Raw genomic sequence first — 17,389 nt, 5'->3', positions numbered from 1 at the left:
CACCATCGCTTTGTTGTTTTCTTCGTACTCCTCTCTTGGCCTCTTGCAGTTCTGTGGTGGGTTATACATCACTCCAATGACTACTTCATGTTCCCCAGACTGAACTGTACCTACTGTGTGTGTGTGTGTCACGTCGAATAGGTAAAACTTGCGATTTTGGCTTAAACAGCAACGCTCTTCTTACCGAATAAGACAAGCAAAATTTTGTTTGCAATAATTTCGCAAAAAATCATTCTGAAATCAACGAAAAAAATATATTTCATCGTGCTTGTTTATTATTAAATTATTGTAAACTTATATAAATATATTTAGTTGAATTAAGCTAAATTAAATTGCGCTTGTTATAATAAAGTTAGGTAAGTTTCCTAAGGTTCTTTTGGTGCAAAATCATTATTTTTTATATTAACATGAATGAAAAATATATCTTTAAATGTATAAGAGAAAATTTTAGACAGGAGTTAATTTTAAATGAGTTCTTGCCAATTTTACCTATTCGGCCAGAGATCAGTGTTTGTGAATATATCGCCTGTTCTTGCGAATTCCTAGCACTGTTAAAATCTCTAGTAAGGCTGATGCATGCAGGGGATGAGATGAAAAGCTGTAAGCCTCCTGCTTGAAAGCTGGTTGCCTTGGATCAACGTCTACCTCACGCTAGACGTCAGGGTATTGGACCAGTGTAGCTAGGTTGGTATAGCACTGCGTACCTTGTTCCAAGGTTCGTAGGTTCGAGTCTCCTTCAGCCAGAAATCAGTGTTTGTGAATATTTCGCCTGTTCTTGCGAATTCCTAGCATATATATATATATATATATATATATATATATATATATATATATATATATATATATATATATATGTCGTGCCGAATATGTAAAACTGGCCAATTAGCAAGAACTCATTTAAAATTAAGTCCTTTCTAAAATTTTCTCTTATACGTTTAAAGATATATTTTTTTCATTAATGTTGATGTAAAAATTTATAATTTTCCACCAAAAGGAACTTAGAAAACTTACCTAACCTTATTATAACAAGAACAATTTATTTTAGCCTAACCCAACCTAATATATTTTAGATTTGTTTACGATAATTTAATACTAAACAAACACAGTGAAATATATTTTTTTCGCCAGGTTTAGAATTATTTTGGCGAAATTATTGCATATACAAATTTATACTTGTCCTATATGGCAAGATGAGCGTTGCTATTTAAGCCAAGATCGCAAGTTCTGCCTATTCGGCACGACATATATATATATGTCGTGCCGAATAGGCAGAACTTGCGATCTTGGCTTAAATAGCAACGCTCATCTTGCCATATAGGACAAGCGAAAATTTGTGTATGCAATAATTTCGCCAAAATCATTCTGAACTTAACGAAAAAAATATATTTCACTGTGTTTCTTTAGTATTAAATTATTGTAAACAAATCTAAATTATATTTAGTTGGGTTAGGTTAAAATAAATTGTTCTTGTTATAATAAGGTTAGGTAAGTTTTCTAAGATTCTTTTGGAGCAAAATTAAAAAAAAATTTCTTTAACATTAATGAAAAAAATATATCTTTAAACGTATAAGAGAAAATTTTAGAAAGGACTTAATTTTAAATGAGTTCTTGCTAATTGACCAGTTTTACATATTCGGCACGACATATATATATATATATATATATATATATATATATATATATATATATATATATATATATATATATATATATATATATATATATATATATATTATGAAACTTAGAATATATTTTTATTTTTTCCTTACCCAATGCCAGAGCATAGTCTTGTGGTCATAAAGATGCCATATGTGGGCATGAAAGCTGTCATAATACCGAAGAGAGCGTTGACAAAGAGAGCTGAGAGGAGAGCTCGCCGACGACCCACGTTGTCGCTCAGACTGCCCCAGATCATGGCTCCAATCATCATCCCAATGAATGTGATTGCCGCTGAAGAGCAGATGCATCTTACAGTACACAAATTATGCTGTAGTAATATAAATTTATAAGTTAATCACTATATAGTAATAATCAACCAATTCTATATAGCTTAAAGTATTATTATTATTATTATTATTATTATTATTATTATTATTATTATTATTATTATTATTATTATTATTATTATTTCATAAATTTGGAAAAATTGTCCATAGGAAGGAGGCTTCGATGAATTTAATTTTTCGAAATGTAGTTTTTTCTGTACTACAGTACAGACGGATCTGGGGAAGCTAGTCTCACAGACGTCATGTAAACCAATAGACTGATAAAAACTGAAATGTAATGAACACTTGTCAATGCTCAATAATAACACACATGGAGCCAGAAACTCAGAAAATTAATTGATCTGTATATTTCGTCCCACTTCTGGGAAGAGGATCCCGGAAGGGGATCGAAATATATAGATCAATTAATCTCCTAAGTTTCAATAGATTGATCTTTAATAAACTCACAGCAACTATTCTCCTTCGCAAGATGTGCCAGAGCATAGCATTTTAAAATTTGTAATCAAAAGACTATATTCGATTAATTTTCTGAAATGTAAGATAAAAAGTCGGTTCCTTGAAGGACAAAAGAATCAACGCAGCCATGAGGAGCTCACATGCCTGAAGGCCTCTATAGCATACTACCGAATCAATTTAACACCCGATATCAGCGGTAGCGGACACATGTGGAAATCTGTTTGGCAGGTCTTGAAACTGTCAAGTTTTCACTTGCAGGGGTGTAAGGAGCAAGCAACCCCTCAACCACTGAACTCGCCCTGCTTGCCATTTTTCAGTTTGTGTCTGATGTCAATTTATAAGCAATGGAAGAGGTTAAGCAACAACTAAATGAAGATTTGCATGACATTCAGCAGCCTCTTCCTGCAGGTGACGCCACAGAACACTGCATGAAGACTGGTTAACGTGTAGATGTTTTTCGTTAAGAACTCTGCTGCAGTATGGATTTCCGGTATATTAATGCTAGATGTAGGAGGGAGAAGCCCCACAAGCAGGTTCCTTGTGACGTGGTAAGTGTTCTACGCTCTAATTATCTCCTAACTGTGGTTGACACGTATTCTAAGTTTTACTAGGTGGAACTGGATGAGTCAAACTACCGCTTGACCACATTTATCACCCCTTGGGGAGGGTATCAATATTACTCTTTTTTTTCCTTGGACCGATGGCTTAGATGATGCCACAGATAGAATTTCTTAAAGTACAATGGTGCTGAGGACGACTTTTTTAAACGATGCGACTTCGAAGCAGAGTTCTGGTGCACACATGATTGTCTTCAGACTTGCAACTGAAATGGTTTGACTGAAACCATACTTTAAGTTTTTCCACAAGGAACAGGTTGGCTACTGTTGTGGTATTTTCAATGCCAAATTAGTCCACAATCATTATAAGGATAGAGAATATTGGTGGATCACCTGTTCCAGGTGAGAAGGCAGCCCGCTAAGCTGTGACTACATGTAGTTACTATGTTTCTTCATTACTCACTACCTAACTTGCTTCTTAGTTCACATATACAGGCAACCTGTTCTAGTAAATTACTTATTTTTTCCTACTTCTAACAGTCAACATAAAATACTTTTTGTTATATAAATGGGGCTAGCCTGAGGCGTGTGAACATAATTTGGAATTGAGCGAAGTGCTAGATATTGGGAATTATAATCAATCATTGAACAGGTCGAGTGTTTTTGCACGATAAACCATAACACCTCATGACATTATGCCTAAAATTTATATCAAGAGTGCAAAATAACGTTGAGCATGACATGGTAATAAATTACCGTTTTTAGTGTCAAAAATTGCGGTTGAATATGTAACACTGACAGGAAAATTAACACATTTTTAAGGCAAATACCGAAAATATATGAAAGGTACATATTAAAAGTTAATTATTGACAGTAGCAATTTCTAAGAATACAGTGTTTATTAATTATCTGCTTAAATCGTCGTAGTAAATACGAATATCACATGGATTGATGTAAAATATTTTTATTTAAAAAATGACATGCAAATATGCAAATGAATAATAAAATCTCACCTAGCCAGCCTTTCTGTGTGCCAGACATACACAGCTCCACCTCTGCAGAAGGTATCACATAAGCCACTACAAGGAGCTCAATAGTGTCAGCAGCGAGGCTCAACCCTGTGACCAGCAACAACAATCGCTGGAATGGCCCTGTACCCGCCTGAACACACGTCAATATTAACCTTCTACTTTAAAAATAAACTTGGTAAGTGAAGTATTGCATTAGTGGTGTACAATGCAGAGAAACTGATAATTAAGACATGTGTAACACCTGGCTATCTTTACTTTAAAGATGTTTCTCAATCCAGTGGCTTTTTCCATTCAATACATAATTATATACTGGAGGCATTTTATCCGGTAAATTCAGTCATTGAAATACAAGATGTGAATTAACGAAACAAGGATAAACTCAGTAAGAGGCGGAATGTGACTTAACTAGGATAAACTCAGTCACTGAAAAAACAAAGGTTTACCACAGAGAGCACATGAGCATTATAAACTTGAAAGAAAGGAACATATAAATAGGTGAAAACAAGTACTAAATTGGAAATAAAGTTAAAACGTGGTACAGATGAGTTCAAAGTATAGGCACAATGTTGATAAGTAGTTAATACTAGCTAGTGCAGCATGTGATCACTAGTTTAGCAGTGTGGACTGCTGCATCTGACTGCTAGTCACTAGTTAGTGCAGTAGTGTCTGCCGCTGCATGGGACCGATAGTCACTAGTTAGTGCAGCAGTGTGGACAGCTGCATGTGTTTGCTTGCTCCTAATAGGGCAGCAGTGTTTGCAGCTGCATGGGATCACTAGATACTAGTTAGTGCAGCAGTGTGGGTAGATGCATGTGACCACTAACTAGTTACCGCTACATTAGTAGCCACTAGTTAGTACAACAGTATAGAGAACTGCATGTGACTACTAGCTGCTAGTAAGTGGGAATCAAGTGCTGCTTCTCTCAGCCTAGTGTTCCGGTCAGTGATTCAACTGGTCTCCATCTTACAATAATACATTAATGCAATATGATCACAGTTTTCAACAGGTGATATCAGAATATGTAAAACAACCACTGTGAAAAATAAGTGAAATTTCAAGTGTTTTCGTGATTTCTCACATTATCAAGGCTCTGTAATTAGAACAGCAGAAGGCTATTGTAGGCTGAGATATCACTTAACGGTCACGTCCTACATTACATCCGTCCAGTTTTGATGTGGGTGGGATGGTCAAGGACTTGTCAAGCACAGCTTAAATTCTTCCCAAATTGTATGATTCTAATCTATGTTAGAAAAGTTAGAATAATAAAATTTGGGAAGAATTTAAGCTATGTCTGACAAGTCCTTGACCATTCCACCCGCAGCATAATGGGACGGGTGTAATGTAGGACGTGACCGTGAAGTGATATCTCGGTCTTTATAGCCTTCTGTTCCATTATTATTATTATTATTATTATTATTATTATTATTATTATTATTATTATTATTATTATTATTATTATTATTATTATTACAGTTCCTTGATAATGTGAGAAATCACGAAAGCACTTGGAATTTCACCATATTTTTTCACAGTGGTTGTTTTGCAATAATATATTAATATAAATGCTTTTGTTTGTATTCTTGTATTCCAGTTTTAGTCTTGCTACAATGTAATTACGTAATAATTGTTCTCTTCTATTATTAAGGTAATCCACTTGGTGTAGTGGGGTCTTTAAATTAGTAGTTTATACATTACAAACAATTGCAAAGTTAATGACTTAATCAAATTTCAAGTTTTCCACTGCTTGCTGTGGATCATCCATGTTTTTCATAACTTGTATTACTCTGTGACATCTGAGGACTGATGTCCCCTCAGAGAAGGTTCCTTGACGCTGGTGAGGGGCTCTTGATCTAGGGAATTGGCTCTGTGCTCCAGTTTCCTGAATTAAGCCTGAATACCTTCTACATCCCCCACAGGCGCTGTATAATCCTATGGGTTTAGCGCTTCCCCTTGATTATAATAATAATAATAATGAGGATTGATGTTGTTATTCTATGTGACATCTGAGGACTAATGTTACTCTATGTGACATCTGAGGACTAATGTTACTCTATGTGACATCTGAGGACTAATGTTACTCTATGTGACATCTGAGGACTAATGTTACTATGTGACATCTATATTTTACCATAAAGTTAGATTCCTAGCACATTATTTCACTAACATCTTTTATTCTGCCAGTTAAATAATGGTTATAATAGTTTGTAATAGTCGAGAGTAACAAAACTTCAACTCTGAATTTCTTTTTCACACACGATGGACATTTGTCCAAAAAATATAGTGTAAAATAAAATAGTATGTCAATGGGTTTCCCAACTGATAACAGTTAAAAAAAATGTTCATATTTTTATACAGCTTGGATAGCTAGCGAACTGTTTATAAATACTTAAAAATTTAGCATTTATGTTACTGAGATTAATATTTACAAGACTCATAAATTTTAAATCAGTATTTTGAATTGTATATCCGTATATTTTATCTACTTAATGAACGTGTCTTAAATTATTGATCATGACATACCTGCTGGATGGCGTCTTCGTGGAACTGCGAGAGTAGTGGAGAATCACTCTCCACGAAGTCTAGCTCATCTGCTCCCTCTAAGCTGCCCTCTGTAGCATTGCCTATACCTCTTCCTCTGCCAGCTCTGCTACCTACTCCTCCTCCTCCTACTCCTCCGCCTCCTCCTCCACCTCCGCCGCCTCCTCCTCCGCCTCCTCCTCCTACACTTCCGGCACTGCCACTGTTGCTTGCTTCACCGTCCCTCAGCATGCCACTTTCAGACATGTAGCTGCGTCCAACTCCACTACTGTGACGTACCAGGGACGCTGACTCCAGCCCGTCCCCTCCTCCACTCATGATAACCCTGTCAACAATCATGTTATTTTGTTAGTAATTATGTTACCCTGTCAACAATCATGTCACCTTAACAATTGTTACCCTGTCAACAGTTATGTTACCTTGTCAACAATTATGTTACCCCATCAACAGTTATGTTACCTTGTTAAAGGATATGTTACCCTGTCAACAGATATGTTGTAACCATTCCTTTAAATACTACTTATGTGTATCATGTACCTAAAATTAAAAATCAAACTTGATATGCAATACTTTTATTTCCGTGTTGGTCCTGATGAACCATTTAGGAATACAACCCTTTGCGGAAATAAGTCACAGTGACTTTAAATAAGATCTGTTTTGGAGTTGTATACTTAACATTCATTTTCTTACAATTATCTTGAGGGGACAGATTATTGGCACATGAAAAGTAGATTAAATTCAACATGATGTAATAAACATGCAAACCCATGAAACTTAAAGACTATGGTAAAAAAAAAATCTATATGGTATGTAAATAAAACCTTAACAGTTCGCTCATACCAGAGTTAAAATCTCTGATTATCTGAACCTCAACATGGACAACGCTAAAGCCGCTGACAAGTTTTCAGTCATTGGGAGCACCGGGGATTGCGATTGATGTAGTTCATCGTCGAGACTTCAAAAAAAAAAAAAAAAGGATAACTAGTGTTGCAGTACATTGATGTGAATACAAAGCAGCGATGATAGGGATGATTGCCAGGTTCGAAACGTATTCTCTATAATTCATCAGACAGTTGCAGAAGAGAATCTTCGAAGGGATGTTCAACATAAACACTCATTTATCCTCTTATTAACATTTCATATTCAGAAAACAGGGTTGAGAACTTTGATTTTAATCCCGCGGCTTCCCATCAACCTTATATGTAGGAGCAAACACATGTAATAATGTGCAACATCAGTTAACGTCTGAGCAAGCAGTCAGCAGTAGCGAAACTTCCACGAAGACGGTCACGGGTGTTCAAATTCTATTTAACCTTTAAATATCATTTTGATCACGCAGCCCAAAAAGGGAGATTTCCACTCACATACAATCACCCCTATGCCCTTCCCTGTGTGAATGTCGATGGTTTTCCCGGCTCCTCCAACTTTCCGACAGTTAATGCAAGCGATTTACGACCCCAGTGGAAATAAGTCACTTTTCCGACTTTTTGGGGGGGAGTTATCTTAGGTAATTTACTCATGCTACTATCTATGGCAATTGTACTTATGTGTACCTGTACCTAAGTATACTTATGATCTAACAACAATTCGAGAGCGAGATGATACGTTTCAGCCTCGCGAACACCTCTTCCTGAACTTTTTCTCCCTTCCCAAAATAAACAGGACTCTTGTTACAAACACTAAGCAGCTCAACGCTTTGGCCTTCGAGTATTTTTCCGACGAAGGTGACAACATCGTCTCTGCCAGTGGTCGTATCCTCCTCAGGCGCTCATGAATATACAGTGGTCCACTTGTTTTTCAATCTATTGTAGAATTAAGCAGGTTCTCAGGTGTGGGAAGTAACTGGCTCTACATTTGCAGGTAGCTCCAAGGTCATTGCTTCGACCAGTAACCCTATGATGAAGCAATAATGTTTGCTAACAGCATGAACGATGGATGATCTAGTGACTAGTGCTTGGTTCTAGAGAGGGAAGCTCGCTCGTGACACGGTTCCAGAACTCCATATTGGCATCAAAACAGTTCATGTCATCTTGTGCCTGGGCTCAGAAACAGCTGATGACAGAGTTCAAGCAATCAAGATTTACTGCGTCCATTTCGGTTCTCCTCCACTAAACTAGCTGTCCTCCATGGTGCTCCTCTCTTACCATCAGGAGACGTTAGCAAAGGTTATGCTCAGTTCAAATTTAAGGCGGGTGTTCCATACAGCCACCCATCAAGGAAGGTTCCTTGATGTTGGTGAGGGGCTCTTGATTTAGGGAATTGGATCTGTTCTCCAGTTCCCCGAATTAAGCCTGAATGCCTCCCACATCCACCCCCCCAGGCGCTGTATAATCCTCCGGGTTTAGCGCTTCCCCTTGATAATAATAATAATAATCCATACAGCCAGGGACCAATCCCAGCCTCAGTGCACTAGAAGGGTAATAGGGTTCATAAAACTAGGTTTAAAAGACCAAAACACAGTTTATAAAACTAGAACACAGTTTATAAAACTAGAACAAAGTTTATACAACTAGAACAAAGTTTATAAAACTAGAACAAAGTTTATAAAACTAGAACAAGGGTTATAAAACTAGAACATGGTTTATAAAAGTAGAACATGGTTTATAAAACTAGAACATAGTTTATAAAACTAGAACATGGTTTATAAAAGTAGAACATGGTTTATAAAACTAGAAAAAGGTATATAAAACTAGAACATGGTGTAAAAACTAGAACATGGTTTATAAAACTAGAACATGGTTTATAAAACTAGAACATGGTTTATAAAACTAGAACATAGTTTATAAAACTAGAACAAAGTTTATAAAACTAGAACAAGGGTTATAAAACTAGAACATGGTTTATAAAAGTAGAACATGGTTTATAAAACTAGAAAAAGGTATATAAAACTAGAACATGGTGTAAAAACTAGAACATGGTTTATAAAACTAGAACATGGTTTATAAAACTAGAACATGGTTTATAAAACTAGAACATAGTTTATAAAACAAGAACATGGTTTATAAAACTAGAACATGGTTTATAAAACTAGAACATGGTTTATAAAACTAGAACATAGTTTATAAAACTAGAACATAGTTTATAAAACAAGAACATGGTTTATAAAACTAGAACATGGTTTATAAAACTAGAACATGGTTTATAAAACTAGAACATGGTTTATAAAACTAGAACATGGTTTATAAAACTAGAACATGGTTTATAAAACTAGAACATGGTTTATAAAACTAGAACATGGTTTATAAAACTAGAACATAGTTTATAAACTAGAACATGGTTTATAAAACTAGAACATAGTTTATAAAACAAGAACATGGTTTATAAAACTAGAACATGGTTTATAAAACTAGAACATAGTTTATAAACTAGAACATGGTTTATAAAACTAGAACATGGTTTATAAAACTAGAACATGGTTTATAAACTAGAACATGGTTTATAAAACTAGAACATGGTTTATAAAACTAGAACATAGTTTATAAACTAGAACATGGTTTATAAAACTAGAACATAGTTTATAAACTAGAACATGGATTATAAAACTAGAACATGGTTTATAAAACTAGAACATAGTTTATAAACTAGAACATGGTTTATAAAACTAGAACATAGTTTATAAAACAAGAACATGGTTTATAAAACTAGAACATGGTTTATAAAACTAGAACATGGTTTATAAAACTACATGGTTTATTAAACTAGAACATGGTTTATAAAACTAGAACATGGTTTATTAAATTATAACATGGTTTATAAAACTAGAACATGGTTTATAAAACTAGAACATGGTTTATAAAACTACATGGTTTATTAAACTAGAACATGGTTTATAAAACTAGAACAAGGGTTATTAAACTAGAACATGGTTTATAAAACTAGAACATGGTTTATAAAACAAGAACATGGTTTATTAAACTAGAACATCATTTATTAAACTAGAACATGGTTTGTTAAACTAGAACATGGTTTATAAAACTAGAACATGGTTTATTAAACTAGAACATCATTTATTAAACTAGAACATGGTTTATTAAACTAGAACATGGTTTATTAAACTAGAACATGGTTTATAAAACTAGAACATGGTTTATAAAACTAGAACATGGTTTATAAAACTAGAACATGGTTTATAAAACTAGAACATGGTTTATAAAACTAGAACATGGTTTATAAAACTAGAACATGGTTTATAAAACTAGAACATGGTTTATAAAACTAGAACATGGTTTATAAAACTAGAACATAGTTTATAAAACAAGAACATGGTTTATAAAACTAGAACAAGGGTTATTAAACTAGAACATGGTTTATAAAACTAGAACATGGTTTATAAAACAAGAACATGGTTTAATAAACTAGAACATCATTTATTAAACTAGAACATGGTTTATTAAACTAGAACATGGTTTATAAAATTAGAACATGGTTTATAAAACTAGAACATGGTTTATAAAACTAGAACATGGTTTATTAAACTAGAACATGGTTATAAAACTAGAACATGGTTTATAAAACTAGAACATGGTTTATTAAACTAGAACATCATTTGTTAAACTAGAACATGGTTTATTAAACTAAAACATGGTTTATTAAACTAGAACATGTTTATAAAACTAGAACATGGTTTATTAACCTATAGAATGGTTTAGAAATTATTTGAAAAGAAATAAAGAGGTTATTTACATTGCAGGAATGTTGTTGTTAAGAATGTAAACCCAGAATACAACAGGTTTATGTAGTAATATTGATCTCAGAATAGTTATTATAATTATTAATTATTATTATTATTATGGGGAATGCTAAACCCGTAGGAATTATACAGCGCCTATGAGGGGTGTGAATGGACGGCTTAATTCATGGAATTTGAGTACAGATCTAATTCTCTAGATCAAGAGCCCGTCACCAGCATCAAGGAACCTCCAGTGAGGGACTCAGAATAGTTAACTTGTGAAGTAAATAGGACAAAAAAGTTATAACTAGAGATAGTTTTAAATATAAGTTAATATGATTCCAAGAAATGTGATTAATTTAAGGTTGTTAGAATATTAATGACTATGTACATTATTATTATAATGGCGAGCGCTAAACCCGTAGGATTATACAGCGCATGTGGGAGGGATGGAAGGTATTCAGGCACAATTCAGGGAACCGGAGCACAGATGCAATTCCCTAGATCAAGAGCCCGTCACCAGCATCAAGGAAGCTCCCCTGAGGAGTAATAACAATGTTCAGCTTCGGGTTATGTAGAACTGATCTACAAGATGGTACACTAACAAACCTGTCTTATATTCACACTTCTTTTTTTTTTTTTTTTTTTTCCAAAAAGTTGATTTCTATCATTTAAAATGAAAGTGTTTAGAGTATTTTTATGAGTTAATTGTTTTTGCTCTATATTACCTATAAAAGTAATTGTAATATAGGAAAATACACAAAGTAATTGTTAATACGTCGCTTCCTCAGGCGTATCTTGAAATGTGTGTGATTTATGTTTTACTGATAATGTAACTATATAAGTGCAGGTTAAATCCATAACTATGAGTTACTACACACTGCTATGTACTGCTAAATTTATTACTATGGGTTACTATACACTGCTATGTACTGCTTAATTTATTACTATGGGTTACTATACACTGCTATGTACTGCTTAATTTATTACTATGGGTTACTATACACTGCTATGTACTGCTTAATTCATTACTATGGGTTACTATACACTGCTATATACTGCTTAATTCATTACTATGGGTTACTATACACTGCTATATACTGCTTAATTCATTACTATGGGTTACTATACACTGCTATATACTGCTTAATTCATTACTATGGGTTACTATACACTGCTATATACTGCTTAATTCATTACTATGAGTTACTATACACTGCTATATACTGCTTAATTCATTACTATGGGTTACCATACACTGCTATATACTGCTTAATTCATTACTATGGGTTACTATACACTGCTATGTACTGCTTAATTCATTACTATGGGTTACTATACACTGCTATATACTGCTTAATTCATTACTATGGGTTACTATACACTGCTATATACTGCTTAATTCATTACTATGGGTTACTATACACTGCTATATACTGCTTAATTCATTACTATGGGTTACTATACACTGCTATATACTGCTTAATTCATTACTATGGGTTACTATACACTGCTATATACTGCTTAATTCATTACTATGGGTTACTATACACTGCTATATACTGCTTAATTCATTACTATGGGTTACTATACACTGCTATGTACTGCTTAAGGATAAAATACACCAGGAAAGATAGACATTTATAAGTTTTTTTAATTACAATGTTACATATGTTATTTTCCTGGTTTTACTCTTTAATATTCTTGATATAATTTTCTTAGGAATTTTAACCCCGGAGGGTTAGCCACCCATGATAACCCAAGAAAGTCCACTAACACACAAATACAAACTTGCTTGCTAGGTGAACGGGACAACAGGCGTAAAGAAACACACCCAATGTTTTTACCCTTGCAGGGGGATCGAACCACGGACACTGAGCGTGTGAAGCGAGTGTTGCCTACCAGGCGCACTATGGAACTGAATAATTTGGAAAATTTCGTGGGAAAACTGATGTGTTGTCCTACCCTGGTGATGATGAGGGTGTTGCAACACATGTGTGAATTATGTGTGTCAAGCTTGCTGACGTGAGTGTGTCAAGCATGCTGGCGTGAATGTGTCAAGCATGCTGGCGTGAGTGTGTCAAGCTTGCTGGCGTGAGTGTGTCAAGCTTGCTGGCGTGAGTGTGTCAAGCATGCTGGCGTGTGTCAAGCTTGCTGGCGTGAGTGCGTCAAGCTTGCTGACGTGAGTGTGTCAAGCTTGCTGGAGTGAGTGCGTCAAGCTTGCTGACGTGAGTGTGTCAAGATTGCTAGCGTGAGTGTGTCAGGCTTGCTAGCGTGAGTGTGTCAAGCTTGCTGGCGTGAGTGTGTCAAGCTTGCTGGCGTGAGTGTGTAAAGCTTGCTAGCGTGAGTGCGTAAAGCTTGCTGGCGTGAGTGTGTCAAACTTGCTAGCGTGAGTGTGTCAAGCTTGCTACCGTGAGTGTGTCAAGCTTGCTAGCGTGAGTGAGTCAAGCTTGCTAGCGTGAGTGTGTCAAGCTTGCTGGCGTGAGTGTGTCAAGCTTGCTGGCGTGAGTGTGTCAAGCTTGCTGGCGTGAGTGTGTCAAGCTTGCTAGCCAGTATGTGTCAAGTTTGCTAGCGAGAGTGTATCAAGCTTGCTGGCGTTAGTGTGTCAAGCTTGATGGCGTGAGTGTGTCAAACTTGCTGGCGTGAGTGTGTCAAGCTTGCTGGCGTGAGTGTGTCAAGCTTGCTGGCGTGAGTGTGTCAAACCTGCTAGCGTGAGTGTGTCAAACTTGCTAGCGTGAGTGTGTCAAGCTTGCTGGCGTGAGTGTGTCAAGCTTGCTAGCGTGAGTGTGTCAAGCTTGCTGGCGTGAGTGTGTCAAACTTGCTAGCGTGAGTGTGACTAGCTTGCTGGCGTGAGTGTGTCAAGCTTGCTGGGGTGAGTGTGTCAAGCTTGCTAACGTGAGTGTGTCAAGCTTGCTGGCGTGAGTGTGTCAAACTTGCTGGCGTGAGTGTGTCAAGCTTGCTGGCGTGAGTGTGTCAAGCTTGCTGGCGTGAGTGTGCCAAGCTTGCTGGCGTGAGTGTGTCAAGCTTGCTGGTGTGAATGTGTCAAGCTTGCTGGCGTGAGTGTGTCAAGCTTGCTGGTGTGATTGTGTCAAACTTGCTGACGTGTGTCAAGCTTGCTAGTGTGAGTGTGTCAAGCTTGCTGGCGTGAGTGTGTCAAGCTTGCTGGCGTGAGTGTGTCAAGCTTGCTGGCGTGAGTGTGTCAAGCTTGCTGGCGTGAGTGTGTCAAGCTTGCTAGCCAGTATGTGTCAAGTTTGCTAGCGAGAGTGTATCAAGCTTGCTGGTGTTAGTGTGTAAAGCTTGCTGGCGTGAGTGTGTCAAACTTGCTAGCGTGAGTGTGTCAAACTTGCTAGCGTGAGTGTGTCAAGCTTGCTGGCGTGAGTGTGTCAAGCTTGCTAGCGTGAGTGTGTCAAGCTTGCTGGCGTGAGTGTGTCAAACTTGCTAGCGTGAGTGTGACTAGCTTGCTGGCGTGAGTGCGTCAAGCTTGCTGGCGTGAGTGTGTCAAGCTTGCTAACGTGAGTGTGTCAAGCTTGCTGGCGTGAGTGTGTCAAACTTGCAGGCGTGAGTGTGTCAAGCTTGCTGGCGTGAGTGTGTCAAGCTTGCTGGCGTGAGTGTGTCAAGCTTGCTGGCGTGAGTGTGTCAAGCTTGCTGGTGTGAATGTGTCAAGCTTGCTGGCGAGAGTGTGTCAAGCTTGCTGGCGTGAGTGTGTCAAGCTTGCTGGTGTGAGTGTGTCAAACTTGCTGACGTGTGTCAAGCTTGCTAGCGTGAGTGTGTCAAGCTTGCTGGCGTGAGTGTGTCAAGCTTGCTGGCATGAGTGTGTCAAACTTGCTGGCGTGAGTGTGTCAAGCTTGCTGGCGTGAGTGTGTCAAGCTTGCTGGCGTGAGTGTGTCAAGCTTGCTGAGGTGAGTGTGTCAAGCTTGCTGGTGTGTGTCAAGCTTGCTGGCGTGAGTGTGTCAAGCTTGCTGGCGTGAGTGTGTCAAGCTTGCTGGCGTGAGTGTGTCAAGCTTGCTGGCGTGAGTGTGTCAAGCTTGCTGGCGTGAGTGTGTCAAGCTTGCTAGCGTGAGTGTGTCAAGGTTGCTGGCGTGAGTGTGTCAAGCTTGCTAGCGTGAGTGTGTCAGGCTTGCTGGCGTGATTGTGTCAAGCTTGCTGGCGTGAGTGTGTCAAGCTTGCTAGCGTGAGTGTGTCAAGCTTGCTGGCGTGAGTGTGTCAAGCTTACGAGCGTGAGTGTGTCAAGCTTGCTGGCTTGAGTGTGTCAAGCTTGCTGGCGTGCGTGTGTCAAGCTTGCTGGCGTGAGTGTGTCAAGCTTGCTGGCGTGAGTGTGTCAAGCTTGCTAGCGTGAGTGTGTCAAGCTTGCTGGCGTGAGTGTGTCAAGCTTGCTAGCGTGAGTGTGTCAGGCTTGCTGGCGTGAGTGTGTCAAGCTTGCTGGCGTGAGTGTCAAGCTTGCTAGCGTGAGTGTGTCAAGCTTGCTGGCGTGAGTGTGTCAAGCTTACTAGCGTGAGTGTGTTAAGCTTGCTGGCGTGAGTGTATCAAGCTTGCTAGCGTGAGTGTATCAAGCTTGCTGGCGTGAGTGAGTCAAGCTTGCTAGCGCGAGTGTGTCAAGCTTGCTGGCGTGAGTATGTCAAGCTTGCTAGAGTGAGTGTGCCAAGCTTGCTGGCGTGAGTGTGCCAAGCTTGCTGGCGTGAGTGTGTCAAGCTTGCTAGCGTGAGTGTGTCAAGCTTGCTGGCGTGAGTGTGTCAAACTTGCTAGCGTGAGTGTGACTAGCTTGCTGGCGTGAGTGTGTCAAGCTTGCTGGCGTGAGTGTGTCAAGCTTGCTAACGTGAGTATGTCAAGCTTCCTGGCGTGAGTGTGTCAAACTTGCTGGCGTGAGTGTGTCAAGCTTGCTGGCGTGAGTGTGTCAAGCTTGCTGGTGTGAGTGTGTCAAGCTTGCTGGCGTGAGTGTGTCAAGCTTGCTGGTGTGAATGTGTCATAAGAACATAAGAACGAAGGAACACTGCAGAAGGCCTACTGGCCCATGCGAGGCAGGTCCAAGTCTCCTACCGGCTTAAGCCAATGCACCCAACCTAGTCAGGTCAGGTCACATTGACTTAAGGGAGGAACACGGCAACCGACCTGGTAGCACAAGCTATCAGGTCTAACTCACACCCACCCACATCCACTCATGTATTTATCCAACCTATTTTTAAAGCTACACAACGTTCTGGCCTCTATAACGGTACTTGGGAGTTTGTTCCACTCATCCACAACTCTATTACCAAACCAGTACTTTCCTATATCCTTCCTGAATCCGAATTTTTCCAACTTAAAACCATTGCTGCGAGTCCTGTATAGGCTAGATATTTTCAGCACACTATTTACATCCCCTTTATTTATTCCTGTCTTCCATTTATACACCTCAATCATATCCCCCCTAATTCTACGTCTTTCTAGAGAGTGCAGATTCAGGGCCCTTAGTCTATCCTCATAGGGAAGGTTTCTGATACATGGGATCAACTTTGTCATCCTCCTTTGTACATTTTCCAGAGAATTTATATCCATTCTGTAATAAGGTGACCAAAACTGTGCAGCATAATCTAAATGAGGCCTAACCAAGGATGTATAGAGTTGAAGAACAACCTGAGGACTCCTATTATTTATGCTTCTTGATATGAAGCCAAGGATTCTATTAGCTTTATTGCGAACACTTATGCACTGTTGTCTTGGTTTCAGATTACTGCTAACCAGAACTCCTAAATCTTTTTCGCAATCCGTAATATTAAGATCTACATTATTTAGTTTATATGTGGCATGGTTATTGTCCTGTCCAACATTTAGAACTTTGCATTTGTCTATATTAAACTGCATCTGCCACTTCTCCGACCACTGCATCAGTCTATTCAAATCTTCCTGGAGTGCTCGAATGTCCTCGTCAGAATGAATTCGACGGCCTATTTTGGTGTCATCGGCAAACTTGCCGATGTCGCTCTTTATGCCCTCATCTATGTCGTTTATGTAGATTGTGAACAGCAGGGGGCCCAACACTGACCCCTGCGGAACACCGCTCGTGACACTCCCCCACTCTGATTTCTCCCCATTTATGCAAACTCTCTGCTGCCTATTTGTCAACCATGCCTCTATCCAGGAAAAAATTTCTCCTC

At 38.1% G+C, this 17,389-nt stretch overlaps 1 protein-coding gene across 3 annotated transcripts in view; it reads right to left on the bottom strand.

Moving 5' to 3' along the window:
* LOC128695941 (synaptic vesicle glycoprotein 2C) overlaps positions 1 to 17,389 on the bottom strand; it is a 298,500-nt gene that overhangs the window by 74,592 nt on the left and 206,519 nt on the right. For all 3 annotated transcript variants that reach the window (XM_053786908.2, XM_070093075.1, XM_070093074.1), the window contains exons 2-4: positions 6,572 to 6,914; positions 4,033 to 4,180; positions 1,770 to 1,950 (exon numbers count right to left, since the gene is read on the bottom strand). In XM_053786908.2, the coding sequence (XP_053642883.1) occupies positions 1,770 to 1,950; positions 4,033 to 4,180; positions 6,572 to 6,907 (665 nt within the window). In that variant the 5' untranslated portion in view covers positions 6,908 to 6,914. The remainder of the gene's footprint in view (positions 1 to 1,769; positions 1,951 to 4,032; positions 4,181 to 6,571; positions 6,915 to 17,389) is intronic.

The sequence above is a fragment of the Cherax quadricarinatus genome, chromosome 41, assembly GCF_038502225.1.
Source record: "Cherax quadricarinatus isolate ZL_2023a chromosome 41, ASM3850222v1, whole genome shotgun sequence".
In the NCBI taxonomy this organism is placed as follows: Eukaryota; Metazoa; Arthropoda; class Malacostraca; order Decapoda; family Parastacidae; genus Cherax; species Cherax quadricarinatus.
Note: the sequence above shows the minus strand (reverse complement) of the source record. Positions and strands in the feature narration are given on the sequence as shown.